Source organism: Anabas testudineus, chromosome 7, assembly GCF_900324465.2.
Source record: "Anabas testudineus chromosome 7, fAnaTes1.2, whole genome shotgun sequence".
Taxonomy (NCBI): domain Eukaryota; kingdom Metazoa; phylum Chordata; class Actinopteri; order Anabantiformes; family Anabantidae; genus Anabas; species Anabas testudineus.
In genome coordinates, this window is record NC_046616.1 from 11,910,963 (window position 1) to 11,929,102 (window position 18,140).

The window sequence follows — 18,140 nt, forward strand, 5'->3', positions numbered from 1 at the left end:
TCATTAGCAGTGACTTGCACATGTCATTTGGTAATGAGTAACCAAATGTTTCTACATTTATGTTGAACATCTTATGTAGATCTGCACATCTCTGTTATGAAACAATATATATTTATTTAAAAAACTTTTCCACTATAACCCTATGCTAAACACAGTGGTAACCACTGTGCTAAACATGGCCCGGTGTCAACTTTTTTTAGATGTGTTCATGCCGTCACTTTTAAATTTGTCTGACTCTTTTTTGCTTAAAATAACACATTTTCTTTTCTCTTTAAACATTTGATATGTTTTTTATGTTATATTGTGAATAGTTAGTTAAATCATTGCATTCTGTTTTTATATGTGTTTACACAGTGTTTCAACTTTTTTGGACCAGCTTTGGCAGGAAAAACTTGTGTATTGGCTAATCTGTAATTTTGAGAGTACAAACTACATACAGTAGTGTGTACTATGGATAATCTGTATGTTGATATTTTAGGGTGTGAGTTTCAGTGTGTTGTGGGCAAGGATGTATTTCAGCCAAGCGTATCATGACTCACTGCATCCCCACATGCATGGCCAAAGCTGCAAATGAGGGACTTTTCCAGTATGCACGCTGCTGACTTCTTTTCTTCTTGAACAAACATGTTTACCTAGTTAATCCACTGCATTTTCAAATTCATCTCTTTTTCACTGACATGCTAGATTACTACACCTTATACACATGGCTGGAAACTGTACCACATTTACCTAAGTTGGAGAGCTGTATCACATTAAGTGCACGTATACTTGCCATTTACAGGAAATCCTGAATGAATCAATATCCTAATGAAGAGGAGTTGGTTAAATGAGGATGATATCCTTCCTCATATGTAAAATGATGGTTTCCTGATGTGGTTGATGCTTCACACACACATACCTCATTTCTTCCCCGCTGACGTGTTTTTAATATAACGTAGCCATTTCCTCTTTTCATTCATTATTAAAAGGAATTGTACATATATGGATAATTGTATTATATTCTATTATGTATTATAATGTATTACATTTCCTTCATTTTAAGATGCTTAATGCCATTTCCTGACTCTGATTTTAATTAGCACAGATATTCTTAGTAATAAATCTAACAGTGTGTTCCAGGAAAATACATTTAATTTCAAATGAACTGATAATGTCCTTTTTTCTAAATATGTATAAACATATTTAACAGACTTGCACTTTACACACAACAACAATGCCAACTACAGTGTAGTTACATAAAACACAATCATATTCTGGTGGCAGCCCCTCCATTCAGACTAAAGCAGCACCATCCTCCTTTAAACACTCAACACAAGCCCTCTTTCATTTACTGCAGTTTTTATGCTTATTCAGCCACAATCATAAGGTTATTTCTGTTTATATGCGTCTCCTCAGCAGATCCCCAGGCCTCCTCTGAAAACATCTGCCACTGATTTGACATGGCGTCAAAGGCTTAATGAATATGGCTCCATGCATTTTAACATAATGCCACATTTCATTTGGCTTCGCCACTTTGCTCCCAAAAAGATGTCTGGCACAGAACCTTGAAAAATACACTATTTTTGTGGCAGTCTTCCCAGAATTGGCTTTAATCACAGCACAGCCTGTTGGCACACACCATATAACTGGATGAGGTGGCCAACTGCGTCATCAGAGAACTGGATAATATCAAAAAGTGGCACACACTCGCTGTTTTTTATGTTCAGGTGCACAAATATGCAGCAACAAAGCAATGTAATACCAGAAGTACAACATATACAACAGTGCAACATATAGTGCTATTGCATACAGAAATCGTCTCATGTTCTGCTTTTTTTTATCCAACCCAGAGTTTTAATGTTTACAGTTCAACACTTACAGCAAGTTTTGTAACGTTTCCCTTAATTGTGACATGCCCTGTTTAGTTTCAAACTGCCTCGTTAAAGAAAACTGTTTACTACTTATGATATGTTTCTAGCAGGCTGTTATAAATGCAGAAATCACTTCCTGCCTGCAACAGTTGATGTGGTTCCTTGGCTAACGTCCTTGTATAGCTGCGTTTTATGACGACTGGATTGTTTACTCTGTGGTTGACCACAAAGACTGTGCAACACACAGGACCATCACTGTGTTTGATGTGGATGAAATGTTACCCCATCACCACGACCAGGTACTTTACACTGCTTTGCTGAGTTTGCTGCGCCTTGCAGTTATTCTGGAAATAGATTTGTTTTTATACCCCAGTAAACTCTGACAAACTGTTTTCGAAGAAGTTTGTTTCTGGCTTTTGCTTGTTTTATTTTTGATCATTCCATATTATTCACTCTATTTTTACAATAACAGTGAAACCAAAACATTAATGCAATATGACTCATATATAGTCCCTGAAAACTTACCCAAGCTATGACAAATACTTGTGGTTAAAATGCAAAGATCGGTGGAGCACAACAAACACAAGAAAGGATACAACCAAAACAAAACAGATAACCACAAGGGCAGAAACCATGGTACAGCCTCCAAGGCCCCTAAGTGTCCCTCATACAAAAGTTTAATGGTTCAGATGTCAGCATGGTAGATTTGACAGGAATTATTCTTTGATCAAATTTCAAACACACTCATCTGAATGGGATTGTAGAAACCATAACCTTGACTCATCTTTCCCTGAAGCAGCAGACAGAAGTGCTACTTCTGCTTTACCAAACGCATTATTAAATCTAGACTGTTAGTCACCTGCAGAAAGGCTTCTTACTCCACACTTTTTAATGAAACAATCTTATCTAATAAGACAGAAATAGTTTAATAAATCTGAATAGATTTCAATAACAAATCTTACAAGTAGCATATACATAAAAAATATTTTCAACATTTTAAATACACTACAGCATTTATGGATGTTGAAAGGGCAACAATAGTGATAAGGAGGACTGATGACGCCAATCCTCGTAGTGATGTGTCATCACTCATTTCATCCAGCCAGGATGAAACAGAGAAAATACTAGGTTAGGATAAAGTAGGTCAGTTTCAGAGGACTGTCTGATACTGTGACAGTATTAAATAAACTAAACTAAAATATGTTGTTCTCGTTCTTTCATTTGAATCAGTCTTCATCTGCTTCACATTAGCCACGTTCCTTAATCTGATATGAAGTTCCACCACATTGCCCAGGATCAGAGCACATTGACATGTTAAATGATCAAAGCTGTTGAAAATACATGTCCTATAAACCATTTCTGCTTATCACTGTTTTCTTTCTCATTGGTCTTGCACAGCGTCTTTGGTGGCTACCACAGACATACTTCCCCTGTTTCCACTCAGGTACTCTACAGGATTGGGACACATTGGTGCTGATGAGTGAAACAGGATATGACAGTGAGCCCTCAAACCAAAGGGAGCATGCACACTAATGTTTTGCAATGACTTTGTATAGATACATACATAGATGATTGTCACATTCCTGAGTAATTTGTGGCTTTGAGAGCCAAACACATTTCTACATTGGCTACCTGTGTGAAATCTGCATACACTGTAATACTGGAAACACCATAACAGAATAAGAGGGGTGTGAAAGATGGGGAATGACATGCAACATATGTTTACAGCCAGCAGAAAACCAGTATGGTACAGCAACGGCATCTCCACTCATAGGCCCCAGGGAGAGATGTGATTTAAGTGATACTGCAGACAGCTTGTATTAGTTCATGTCATTATGTAATATCACTAAACTGGAGCAGGCAGGTATGACCAAGATTGTATCTGCTGAGATGTGGGATGCTAGTGCAGAACAAGTCCAGGCAGGCGGAGTTGTGTGACTTTATGGAATAATTACTGCCAGTTGCAAGCCTTTATGGGCTTTCCGTCCCGTGGCATTCAGAGTACAGCCACAGGGAGTGACAGTATGGGCTACAATATGAGCTCTGACGGCACAGGATATTATTATTGCTTATTTAATTCCACAGGGAGCAACGCCTTTGTAACTATTTAAAAGAGTTCTTTTCGAAATCTGCTGTGACAAAAAGAGGGCCTGCAAACCAAAACAAAATTAGTAGATTTAAAACCATTTTGTAAAAAGATTTTAGCACATTTTTTAAAAAGGGGAAAAGGTGGGAATTTCCCTCCTCCTAATAAAGGAAAAACAGCTGATAGCAGACGGGAAGTGAGTCAGGATCAGCACTTCAGCTGTCTCTGAACACTTTGCCTTAGACTTGTTGAGACAGGCAATAATTCCTCCCTCTGTGTGTGTTTGCTGGGGTTTGAGCTCAGGGTTACCGTATGTGGGGTTGCTGAGGTTTGAACTTGCGTGGCCTAAGATAAATGTAACATTTCCCTCTAGGACAAAAACCTAAATTGTTGCGTACACAATGTGTCATCTCCGCGTAATACATCAAAACAGACTTAACTCTGACATTACTGTGGTCGTGAATCTGCTGATGACTCTGCCTGCGTCACTGCCGTTAGACAGCTAGACAGCTGGCTCAATATTATTACAAATATAATATTTTTACACTAAGTAACCTGTTTAAAACTCATGTTGAGAAGCGAAGCATTGTGAAACTTTATATTGACACGATACACATGAGTGGTTTTCTTGACAACAAAAACAACATTTCGACCACAGTGACAGCATGTGGGCCAAAATATTCTCCGGATCGTACTTTTAGGATCTCTGTGAGATAATCGCTTAAAAGCTAAGCTTCAAATGTTTGTGTCATGCTCGGAAATCTAAAATGATAACATGGTGCTTGGTGCTGATAAAAAGGATGACAAACTATCTGGTAGTTTCTAACATACATTCTTTTGAAGTGTGTATTTATTATTTTTTCAGTTTTTATTCTGCTGATAAAGCACAACTCCAATGTGGGCCTGATATAAATATTGTTGCCTGAGCAACAACATTTTATTTTATTTGGGGCTTATTTTTGCACCATTCTGCTACTGTTAGAGAAAAACAACATGAGACTTGTGATCACGTGGATTCAGTTTCTGTCTGAGCATGATGTGCCATGTGGCTTCATTTGTTATTATGCACAGTGTATTGAATAGTGGGGGTTTTCTTCTGGGGTCCTTTATTGTCATTCCAAGATCTAATTCTAGATAAGTCTCGATGATAATAATTAGTTTCTTTCAAGAGGCTTACATAGGAATAGGCATCAGAAAATTTGAAATAAAGGTCTACAGACACTGAGTCTTTCATGAAGACCTGTGAGAGAAGCTTAAGGCAGGAACCAGATGTGACCTTGGAACCCTCCACAAGAGGCCCAGATCAACGCAGGTCCTCATGGCGCAGCTCGGTTTTAATTAAATATAATGCCAAAATAATCTTGACCAGCAGGTGGCACTCTGTCATAACAACAGTCAATGAGGCCAACTTGAGCTCTGGTACAGGGAATTAACGTCAGGAGAAAAATAGAGCATCAAGGAACAGCCCTATCCTTCCAATGTATGTGGAAAATTTCTCATTTACCCAGGGAAGTGAATTATGCTGCTAACAAAGCAGAAAGTTCTTTTTTCATGCAATTCTGTGAACCGTTATTTAGCCAGGGTTCACAGAAAGTCAATCTTCTGCTGCATTTTACAACCATGTGTTTTCAAAAAGGGATTTTTATTAATAAAAAGGGAGATTAAAATATTGATGTTGTTCTAATTTAGTAAGGCTCTTTCATGAATTATTTATAATTAGGGGAAATGTGTTATTTTCAGCACCCTAATGTTGTTTTATTGACTGGTTTTCAAACTTTCTGTGAGCCCCTTCTTGAAATCACTTAGTGGGATAAAATCGTCATAAGAAAACTGTAAAACACAACTGAGTTTTTCAGCACATTTAGGTTAAAGTCACAGCTGAGGATGATGTCAGTTCATGTGCTTTGTTATGTTGCAGTTCTGTATTTAAAACATGCTGTGTATCATCATCTATATGGTAATAGGCCATGTTCGGTTGTTACTGGATGCAAATTTTCCATCTGCTGTAAATTTGTAATCACTTGTTTTAATTATGATTTTTTTCATCTTCTCATTTTATGCTCATCAATTTTGATGCAACATCTCATTACCTGCGATGCCAAGTAGGAAAAGAGGTTCCCACACAGCTGTATGTTGAGAGTGACACAGATGCTCCTCCAGCAAAAGCAGAATTAGTGGACTAGTTCTTACATCTAATTGCTTTTCTGTAAAATCCCATACACAGATTAATGTAAGTGGTCGACATGGTTCTGTATTTTCCTGTACAACCCCACTATACTGTAAATTCTGTGAACTGTGCTTGATTCTGGTATTTTTCTGTAGCTGTTAACCTTATTTCAGCTTCAAATGTCTGTTTGGAGCCACGCTACAGCTGTTCCCTAATGCAGATGTTGTGATTGAAATGAAGTGTTCTGACAGGAAGCTGACCCGGGCATGTAACATGCTTACTTATTCATTAGTTCTGATCAAAGTTCAGGTAGATCAAACAAAAGAAAAGTGGGACATAAATATCACACCTTGTATTTCCCCCCCAGCTCGCTCTTATGATGGTAGAGACAGTCTTTTGGGGATCGGATAGTCTGCTTCGGTTAGAGCTTTGGCTAATGAACAGAGAAAAAAATCAGTCTGAAACGTGGACTAAAAAAAAAAACGCCCTAAAGAAATATTGATCCAAAATAGATGCATTTCACCAGAGGAGACAAGGGCAGACTGTAAGGTGTGGAGGTCACATGCACTTTTGTTAATACTGTACTGTGATATTAATTTGCCTTCATTCAAAACACCTGATTATCATATTACATGTTTACTTGAGTATTTTCCTTGCAAATGTGTGCCAAACCAAATACTGGATCTACATGTACTGTACAGATATGTGCTGTCAAACTCTGAATGTGCTACAATGTAAATGCTGACAGGAGAGGCCCCTGTGCTTCCCTCAGGATCTGTGGTTATCAGCCACATTAGCCCTGCAGACAGAAGCTCACTGCAAGGAAAGGTCACCTCTCCTGTTCTACTATAAACACACATATTATTTACATTACAGTGCACATGCATATTAGTAGTTCTTCTTCCACTATAAGCCCGGTCAGCATTATATCACATAAACATGCGTGTTGCATGTTAGGTGTATTTTCTGCTGTATGGATTCTAGACATGTTTCTCTTTTCCTGAAAGTGGAGACTAAATTGAATCTGTTGACAGCTTAACCTTGCAGACACAGCGAGGCTGAACAGATATCACTTGGATTACATGGTCTTTCCAAGAACTTCACATTTCAAAATATCAAAGGAATTCACACACAGAAAAGAGAAATGGGTTTTCAGAGCTGTTACAACTCTCGACTTTTAAATAAGACCCACTCGCTGGATTATTGCAAGAATTCTGACAGGGCTGCTCAGAAGTACCAGTAGTTTTAACCAATATAACAAAGTAGAAATGTGTTGACATCATTTGAGGAAGGTAAATATTGTTTAATGGCCATCGACGGGTATTTTTAAATCTTAATCATAAACTGATCTTATGTGCAAACAAGTTGTAAACATAACACTTTTTATTTGATAGGCCAGTGGTTAGTAAACTGCTGCTTATTTACATCCAGTAGATACAGATCAACATTATAATTGATTTAGAGTTGTGTTTCTAGTGTTTCTGTATACAAGTCTAATATTAATCTCCTTCTATCATCTTGCTAACAGCTAAGAAAGATATCTGGCTCTTTAGCTGCTAAGTGCTCCACTATGTTCACCAGCTAGTTGCTGTAACAGTGGCAAAAACCCATAAGGGAATTGTAGATTCAGGTGATAATTATCTGTGGGTTCATTATTTTTAGCAACCCTTTCAAATGTAGTCACCTGTTTCATTGTTAATATCAAATATTAATTGCGGCCACTTTAAAATAAATCAGGGCACTAGCAAGGAAGTACTTGACTCCGTAATCCAGCCTCTCAGAAATGACACTAATTTTTTTTCTTAATAAAGTAATCTCCATCTGGATTATGTTCAAGATGCAGTTTGTATGAACAATGCTTAAGAGTACTGTGTGTGGTTAGATGATAAAGTGTTTTGTTTAAGGTTAGGGAAAGATTGCGGTTATTAATATGAATGCATTTGCAATCTGGTACTGCTTCATTCAAAACATATTTTAGTTGCAAATGAGTTTTATATAAATGAATGACAGCAGAAGCAGAAGAAAGAATTAAATAGTGCCATCACATGTATATTTAACTTTTCATTTATGTAAAAAACTGTTATGTTATAAATTGCATTACTTGTACAAAGCAAATAATTGTATGCATTTAAATCTTCCACTTTTGTCTTTAGGTGTGTGTTATTTACCGGTGCACTGTCACTTTGTAGACAAATCAATGGTGGTTTGAGTTGCATTAGGTTTTCTATTTTAGTCATGTGTGCTACTTGTTCCTGCCAGGGAGTTGTTTGTCAAATAGTGAAGAGAAATGCTTTACAGAAATTACCATCGAGTCAAAAAAAACATTAGTAAAATATCTTGGTCAGAGCCCTCGCTCTTTAAAAGAGAAAAAACTGAATTATTTTATATTTTCATACAGTGTTATTATGTCAGATGCAGCAACCTTTTAATTACAAATGCCCCAGTTTGGAATTTCCAGCTTCCAGTACAGTAAAGCTGCTCACAATCTGCATTTTATCTTTTCTAGTCCACATTAATTAATAGCGAGTAAGACCCTTAAAGCCACTGTCTCTAGTGGCAATTTGCTATAAGGTTTTTACAACTCAGTGTTGGGGAACCAACAGCTGGCATGGAGGCTGGATGAACATGAGCTTTAAGTGCATTTTGTCTTTCTCCCCCAGTAGTAGCTGTCATCGTGCAGTCATGAGTCTCCTGCATGCAACTTCTAAGAGGTTAAAACCTCCCATTCCCTCCTGCTGCTTGTTTCTTATCCCCGTTCATCTCTTTTGCAATTGATCGGTGCTGCTGGACCACTGAAGGACTCAGCTCCAGTGGGGAAGAGTTAACTGATTACAAAGCACATACACACCTCGTTGCTGCAAAACTCTCTTCCATAGTGCTCGTTGCTTTACCACTGTTGTAAAATAAAGACCCTGAAGAACAGATCAGCATTCACAGCTGTGCTGCTATAGTCTCTTTTTTTTTACATTGTTATTACATTCATATCATTCAGTCACTGTCTGTTTAAACATACAAACAGTTTTACAGTAGTAAGATGAACCTGCTTTATTGAATGTATAAACTCATTCTATAGCAAGTTAAAATGTTTAATAATCTGATACTGACCAACCACGATAACTTATATTGCACATCTTGCAGTGTTCACACCAACTGTTTTACCATTATGAACAAAACAGTTAAAGCTTAATGTATCCAGTCTCTTACTAAGATAAACACACAGTCATTGTTTAAAAGGCTTCCATTATTGGATCTGTAGATACCCTTTTTGCCTTATATCTTCGACCAAACCTTCAGGAAATCCACTCCTCCTGAGTAAAGATAAATCATCTTCCAGTATTTATAAGTTGCTCCAGTTACTACACCACTGTAGCACTTTGTAGCAATTCATGCTCCTCATTAGAATACATTCAAATAAGGAGCGAGCCCATGCTTGTGCACCACTTTCCCAGCCAGAAATCAGCTCCATCTCTTGGCTTAGACTGGATTCTTCTCCAGTAAGGGCGGATGTTCTATAGGTTGTTGCTCTAGTTCGGTCCTGTGGTCCTGCTACTGCTCAGGTGAAGGCGGCTGCTGTTGTGCAGGATCAAATTTAAAATTTTCCTTTTGAGGGGCCTGCGGTAGTGTCGCCTGCTGTGGTTCTAGATTGGGCATCTCTTTTCTGTCGCTGGGCTGAATCTCCAGAGGTGGTGCGTCCTTGCAGCAGAAGTACTGCTGCCAGATTTTCTGGAAGGCTGTGCGGAACTTCTTAATGCGGAAAGCATAGACAATTGGGTTGACAGCTGAGTTACCGTGGGTGAGGAGGATGGCAATGTAGAGGAGGACGATGGGTTTCTTGCACTCAGGGCAGAAGAGTGTGATGCAGTTAATGATGTGGAGGGGAAGCCAGCTGATGGCAAAAAGAAAAAGGACCAGAGCCAAAGATTTAGCAAGATTCAACTCCTTGTCATAGTACTTGTTGGGGTCTGTGTGACTGGTGCTAAACTTCTTATTGTTCAGTTGCTTATGAATCATGTAGAAGATCTCTACGTAGATAACCAGCATGAGAAGCAGTGGCGGGAGCACCCAGCCGAAAAAGTTGAAATAGACCATGTAGTCCATGCTGATGACGTTCTCGAACTGGCAGGTGATAATGTGGTCAGAGCTGATGGAGCCATTCTGCTGCAGGCGCCCCAGGTTGTTCCATCCTAACATGGGTGTGAGCCCTACAATGAAAGCCACCGTCCAGCATATCACCACCGCCAACCCTGCTCGCCGAGGAGTGACCACCCGTTTGTATCTGCAGGGGAAAACAACACGTTATTGTGTCAGCACTTTCTCTCAAAGCACAGCCTGCACGCTTTGGTTTTTTCTTTCATTTTTCATTTAGCAGAGTCCTTGGCCTGACAAAAAAAGTGTGATTCAAAGGAGAGAGTTATCAAGGCCCTAGACAGTCTACAAACAGCTCCTTGGAGCACATATTTCCACTTGAACAGGGCCCTTATCAGTAAACCTTGCCCTGTGCAGCACTAAAGCTTTTCATGCTTCTTTTGTTCAGGGCTAAACTGAATTAGTTCTTACAATTGGTCCAATATTACCTACTAATTTATTACAGTGGTACAGAGAACACAAGCTGCGGCACTACTATAACAGGGTTCACAGGCTTTTTCAATATATATACTGTTTCTAGATAAGAAGCCGAAGGTAAAGGATGGTAAAAGATACAAGAGGCTCAAAATATCTTATCACTGCTCTCTTGTGAACAAGAAATCACACAGAGTCTGAGCCTGATCTTTGCTTAGAGGCGGAAATGGAACCGGTTATCTGAACCTGTCACTGTTGGAAAGTGTGCAGTAGCAACGATTGATTACTAATGGTTGATCTTCACAGTGTCTGATGTTGTTAGTGTAAGGGAAATGTTAGCATTACAATAACCTGACCTTTGCTGAACTTTAGCCTGAAGCAAAACCAGACACTGCAATTTAGCCAGGCTGACACAGGTACCATATGTTAGATTAGTATTGACATTTGTGTTAAGTTCAGTCTGTGTCTGAATTGCAGCAAGAAGATTGTGATTTGCAAACTGAGCCTGGGAACCAGTCTACTTGAAAGCAATCATGAAATATCAGCTAAATAAATGTGAAACAACAGCATGAACCAAAAAACACAAAGTTAGTTAATCATAGAATTATTATTATTATAGTCTAATAATTTCTGGGAGAAGATGTATTATGTTGTATTTGTGTTACAAGTAGCTGGAAGGGAGCAAATTCTGATGTAATGATAGCCTGTCAAACTTATTATGGCAGACCCAAGCTGAAATGCACGATAAAGTGCTCCCATAAGCCTGGGAGACTTGGTGGAGTGTTAGACAGGAGATTAAAGTCTGAGGCTATCACAAACATTATAGTCAGACAATAAATTCCCCTCTTCTAGTAAGCTTATCGTTTCAGCCCGCTCCAGCTTTTGTCTCAGCCTGGGATGATAAACCACTGCTGGTCCCGTGCATCAAGTACAAATACTGAGATTTAACACTGACAGCAAATCAGATGCATTTGGTGTCCCTCTAGAAACACTGAAAAAAATATTATCCTGTGATCTCCGCTCCCTAAATGTACCAATTCAATCACTGTCAACGCTTGATCCTGAGGACAGAAGGACTAATTAAACTGTAAGTTGATCAGTCATGCTCTGGTAAGCTGTCATGTCAGTAGCCTACTACTGAGTCAGATCTATATGCACAAAAAAGGGGACTGAAGGATGGAGACACCCTGTGAAGTGAAACAAGACCCAGGAAATCAATGTTTAGGAAAGCAGCAGAGGAGCTGTGATGAGTTCTGTGGTGTGAGAGGACGAACAAAGAAGTGCCATCTTGAACATCACTTTCACCATCATCATCATCATCATCATCATCAACAACTCGTCATTATCAGTATCATTATCACAGCAGTCACCTGCACTGAGAATTAGCGGATCCATATATCTCCTAATGTTTCCTGCGTGGGTTGTGAAAAGCTAATTACCTGGTCGGGATCTTGACCCTGAGATAGCGGTCGATTGCGATGGCCAGGAGCGCCAGGATTGAACTTTGCGTCAGCACCAGCACCGTGCACGCCACGAGCAGGCAGCTGTAAAAGTGAGTTTGGAGTCCGATGCTGATTGTAATGGCCAAAGGGATGACGAGGGCTCCCACGGCAATGTCCGCCAGAGCCAGGGAGACAATGAAACAAAACGTGGTGTCTCGCAGCGACTTGTTAATTTTCACCGCCCAAACCACCATCACGTTCCCGATGACAGACGCGACTGCAATGACCACCTCCATCCCTATGTAGAGCGACTGCGTTGATAAAAGTGCTCCAGACATCCCGGCAGAAGACAGTGTCCCTGATTAGAGTAAGAGAAATTTCAGAGAAAGCTAACAGAGCGATCCGTGGTAATATTGTTATGATTGGTCACTGTAGTAGTGTCCTACAGAGCTGCGCGTCCTTCACTTTCACCGTGTCCACATTCTGCTCGTTATGAGGCTGAAGTTGGAAGAAAAACCCAGTTATTTTGGCGGAAAGAAGCGTGTGAACGAGCGGCATATCCAAGGATGAGGGCTTGTCCTTTGGAGCAGGTGCTGTGCTCGGGCGGCTGTCGTGCGTCGCTCCAGCTCTGCGCCCGGCGCCTCCACTTGGCTGGATACACCTGCTCATTGTGAGAGCAGCATCATTCCCATGCGCTGAGAGGGCGCTTTGTGTCCAGCAGGCTGCGATTTTGTCCTTTGCTTTAGCAAAACTAATTTCAGATTTATCCTCGGAAGAAAAGTGCGCACGGTTGCAGCTCCGGTACGGGCGTGCGATCCCCAACCTACTTCTCCGTCTCCCTCCTTCTGTGAGAACAAGAAAGCGAATTGCTGTGAATAGCTGTGTGATATTTCTCGCCTTTTTGTCCCGTGCACTGTTTTTGACGAGCTCTTCTTCTCAGTCCATCTGTTTCCTTTGGTGGGTGCAGAAATAAATGCTGCCGTATCCCACGAAGGGACCGTCCCGAGAAAAGGCAGGTAGTGCCGAGGTGAACTGGGCTCACACTCACCTTTTATATAACCACACGCACGCCTTTACTACAAATGCTAATGGACCTTGCTCTGTTGCCCATTGAACAGGATGTGAGGCAGTGAACTGGCACAGCTGAGGGGAAATAAGACAGATAAAGCTTTTGGAAATGGCTGTAATAACTGCAGCATGTTTACAATTCCCTATAAGATAAGGAACTGAGCAAATGGTGATACAATTATGAAAGCAAACAATACCTAGGCTACTACTTTGGCTTTTCCTCCTTTACCCATTTCATATCATTCAAACGCCTCTCAAAAGCATACATCTTTAATACGCAGGTATTCAGGTCATTCTAAATATAACGTTACGCTTGGGTCTCCACTCTGAATCAGCCAAACTAATGAGAAATCTATAACAACAAGACTGGAAGCGCTACGGCTGATTTAGATCTATTGATCAGTGCTTTAAAAAAAATCTCTGGCATCTGCTTATGAGGTTTGTAAAAAGACTATTTTCTGCTGCAGACTCTGGAGCAGGATGCCAGACTCAGTGAACCTTGAGTTGCTACACGTGAAGGAGTGAATCACAGCACTAATGCTCTCACTGTGAACAAGCAGAGCCAAAGGTTTAAAGGTCAACAACCGAGCCTTGTGCGAGCTCTGACCATGGCAGGATCTCTATTTTCACATTCAGGCAGGAATCGCTATGCAGACGGGTCGTGAGAGGGTCGTGAGAGGGTCCCAGATGGTGCGATGGCGCTGCATTTACTCTGTCAGTAGGCATGTGATTCAAGGTGAAACCAAAACAAAACAGCCAACAATCTGCAGGAGCCCCGCTGAAGACGGTTTCCATCTGTGACTGGTCACAGTTAGAGGCATCAGTGAGAGGTTTAGAGGTCAGCCAAAATGCACTAAGGGAGGACGAGGCCATATGGTCTCGTTGCAGCGGTTGGCATTTGTGCTTGTTCACAGCCAGTGAGATCATCACTGCAACAACATAATGAATAATAACTTCTCGTATCTCTCACAGATTTCCTAAAACAGCTCTGACTTTTTCTTACTATGAAGACCTTCCTTTCAATAACCCTGAAGTACTTCAACGACAGGCAGTTCAGTTAGACTAAGTGCCATGTCCACAGAGTCTGGAAATAAACAAGTGCTTCAGGATTTTGCCATTTGGGGATGTGAACCAGTGAAGTGCTACAAGTTTCGGTTTTATGAGACAGATCCCGTGATCAGAGAAATCCCAGTAGTTACAAAAGACCCATTTCACATTTCTTTATGAAAAACAAAGCTGCTCAGTTGTGAGTTTAACTTCTTTTAAGAAAACCTCTTCATTATACACATATTATTATATAGTGACACAGATTATTTAGTGTCTTCCTCCCCACCGTCTTGAGTTGTGAATTGGGATCAATTGCTCAGTTATTTTAGACAAAGCTTAGGCAATGAACTGTGCTGATTTTCTCAGTGGACCACTGAACCAAATTGCAACAACATTTATAAATGGACAAAGGCCCTGTGCTGTTGTCCGGGATCCTTTCCAGAAAGCAGTGTAGCCATTTCAAGCAAGAATGTGACCATTGAGGAATAAGATTGAAGTGTTACTATAAGGGGCTCTCCAGGAAAACGAACACAAGATGGATAGCCTTGGCTCCGTCGCTGAGCGGATCTTCAATGAAAATCTCAAATAGCACTATGAAAGCATTCAAGCACTCTGGATCCCCTGACAATCTAAAAAGCACCTGGGCAATCTCTAAACTATTACAGCTGCAGCGAAAGGATTTCACCTCGTGTAATTTACATGGAAACGTTCCACAGAGCACTGCATTGCAGAAAAGGCAAAAGAAAAACCGTGCTCGAGCTTACTAATCCCTTACATAGTTTTTCCTTACAGTCATTAACCCAAACAAGCTCGTGTCCTCCACATCATTTATATATAAACATCATAATATTGAAGTTGGATATTGTAAAATCGTAGTAAACTCTCTTTACAGAGAGTGGACATCAACAAAGATTTAATTGAATCTAACAAGTGACTTGATTGACACAAACACTGCATTTTGGCTGTAAGCTAGCTGGATTTCTGCTCAGTGACATAACTAGTGCATATTCATGCACTGTCTGTAATTTGGGATTTTCTGTTTACACTTGGAGAAAACAACCTTGTGGACATACTCATTGTGGTGTAAGAGCTCCTTTCACAGCTGCCAGCTGGCCAACCCACATCATCTCGCCTGCTCCTGACCCACATTGTGCTCAGGATGTCAACCACTACACCAACTTGAAGCTTGGTTGACAGGGTGAAAATGAAAAATGTCAACAGTTAGGTCTGCACCTCACTGTCGGGTATCATAGAGAAGGCCCTCCTGCTATCAAAACGGAGATATTTTAATGTGTGAATGTTTCCGTTGAACTTGCTAATGAGCTCTTGCCAAAATAAAACTTTAGGGTCGGTAAAATAATTTTAATTACGGCATACTTATTGAATCCTTTGTGGAAATTGTTCATGTACCTGTTCATCTGTGGCGGCCTAAATGCTGTTGCCAAGGCTCCTCTAACCTGCCATAAATATACTTCTGATGACAGAAAAACACTTATTTTATTGTGTAACATTGTTATTTTGGGAAGAAAAACACATTTGAAATGTAAGTCAAAAGGTCAGAATCAGTCTTCGTGTAGGAACTGGGTGAAGCTGTAAACTCCTCCAGACAAAGCTAACAAAGCCTATGAGCACCTCTAAAGCCCACTAATTAACGCACTTCATCTCACGTTCATCCACACCAACATAAAACACAAACGTGTAAAAATAACACGGTTTCATGGGGGCAGTGCTGGATTATTTCTAGGCCAGCCACAGTCACTCCCTTGAAAACCGCAAACTGTTATTTATACACTTTCTTTGTCCCTACAAAACAAACATACGTAGATCACTGACCTTTAGAAGTGCTATAAGCAGATGTCATTACCTTTACTATTTATATGAGAAAGTAATCTAACATGCAGTGCAGTAATGTTTTATGTTGTTTTGTCTCTTTTTTATGATTTTAACTATGTTTGAAACATTACAGGGGATTCCCCAATATATTTTGTTTCTATTAAGTGTGTGTTAAAATGTGAAAAGGAGGCTCCTGCAAGGAGAAAAGCTAAACCCAAACCACAAGCTCTCTAATGCATCCCTCGGGAGACAGCGTTTCCACGTCATCCAACACCAGCCCCCAAATAAGATTACAGTGCAGAAAATACTGAGCCTCTCCAATATTCCGCAGTATCTCCCACAGCTTTTCTCTTCATCCATCTACACACAACTGCCTGCAGAAAGAGTCCCTCCCAGCTCAGCTTCTCTAAAAATATCGAGATTAAATTTATTATTCACACCTTACGTTTTTATTATTCAGCGAACACTGCCAGCCGTGAGCACTAAAGAACATTTGATTTGGGTGAAAACATTTCAGCTGCGCCCGCAAATGGTTTTAGTTTGAAATGTTCTCCAGCAGACCACACATTAACAATGGAATTACATGCAGAGGTATTGTATTGCTGGACAAAAAAAAAAGGATCCATCCACATCCTGTTTTCAAAATGAGTAAGTTGGTTTTACTTCGTGATCTGCTCCTCACTGCAATTGTTGATATATATATTTATATATTTATATATATATTTTCATGCACTCCTATTACTGCTATATGAAAATATTTAGAAAGTACTCAGAAACCAGCGTGCACACAAACATCACATACTTAAAAATGTATTACTATTACATCAAGGTCATGGATTTGGGTTAGTTTGTTGTTTGTTGTTTAAATAGATGTGTTGTCAATGACAACCACCCTAATGTTTTGCTCTTTATACGTCCCTAACAGTGGCTGATGCTGAAGGCCCCTTAATTATAACATATTCATGTGATGCAGTGTCTGGCCTACTGGTATGCATAGGCATGATAACAACTGATAACGGTCATTTAATGAGCTGATAACATTTCTAAAAGGGCAGTGGTGTGGTGTTAGCACTATCCCCTCACATCACAGCTACAAAGACTTGAATGCACATCTTCCAGCCTTGTGCGGGGGTTTTCTCTGGGTACCCTGACATGTAGTTAGGTTAATGGGTGTATCTAAATTGCCCATAACTGTGACTGTAAGCGTGAATGGTAGTCTGTCTCTGTATGTCAGCCCTGTGATAGGCTCGTGGTCTGTCCAGATTGTACCACACCTCATGCGCAATGACTGCTGGGATTGGCTCCAGCACCACCATGACCCATAATAGAAAAACCAATTAAGATAATAAATGAATAACGCTCCAAAGCTCTGAGTAACATCCCAGAATGTTCACAGCTTATACATTAATAATACTGTCATTATAAATCTACCATCAACATTCAAAGCAGAAAATTAGGCTCTTGGAAATCTCTGTGCTATTCGTGCTTATTACTGCATAAACAAGTCTCATGGTATACAATTAAGTCAGTTTGTATTTAGAGGAAGTGAGTGGAATAGAGATAAACCTGAATATTTATACCTTTGAAAACACAAGTCGACCCTTTTCTTTGAAATCAGACTCTTGTTCATATTCACCTCAAAAGTACTGAGCTCTGTCACAGCTCAGCCTATAAAGACAACACAGATGAAACTGGTGCAGAACAGTTACAGGGAGAGAATATAATTAGGTAGAGGAAGAAGAAAGAGGAATAGATGAGAATAGAGATGAAAGGAAATGGAGGAAGAGGTGGAAAATGTGTGTGGGTTAATGACAAAACTCTGAATTTAATCCGTTTAAGAGGTGTGGTCAGCCCAGAATCTAATGATTTGATTTGGTCTCTTGTACGTCGAACACGTCTTTTATGTTACACCTGTTGTCAGCCTACTTTGGTGTGAGGTTCTTTTGAAAAGATGCTTTAGAAAAGCGGCTCCTGATGGGTGAAAGAAAACTAGGTCAAATGTGTAGTTTCGGCTCTGAGGGGGGAAGACGTTGTGCTGCAGCTCCAGCCTCTTTGATGTTTGGCTTGGTGATTTTGGAGGCTGTCAG

General features: G+C 40.1%; 1 protein-coding gene across 1 annotated transcript; it reads right to left on the bottom strand.

The window, feature by feature from the left end:
* Positions 1–8,526: 8,526 nt before the first annotated feature.
* On the bottom strand, positions 8,527–13,093 carry adora1b (adenosine A1 receptor b). The gene is made up of 2 exons (XM_026367082.1): positions 12,103–13,093; positions 8,527–10,379 (listed from the first exon to the last, which is right to left on the bottom strand). Exons 1-2 carry the CDS (start codon positions 12,441–12,443, stop codon positions 9,650–9,652), a joined length of 1,071 nt encoding a protein of 356 aa, XP_026222867.1. The 5' UTR covers positions 12,444–13,093; the 3' UTR covers positions 8,527–9,649.
* Positions 13,094–18,140: the final 5,047 nt, after the last annotated feature.

Excerpts from the sequence above, each read along its gene's own strand:
- adora1b (XM_026367082.1), bottom strand. The coding sequence starts at position 12,443 with ATGTCTGGAGCACTTTTATCAACGCAGTCGCTCTACATAGGGATGGAG. Across the intron at positions 10,380-12,102 it reads AGGGTCAAGATCCCGACCAG|ATACAAACGGGTGGTCACTC; the intron begins GTAATTAGCTTT and ends TTTCCCCTGCAG.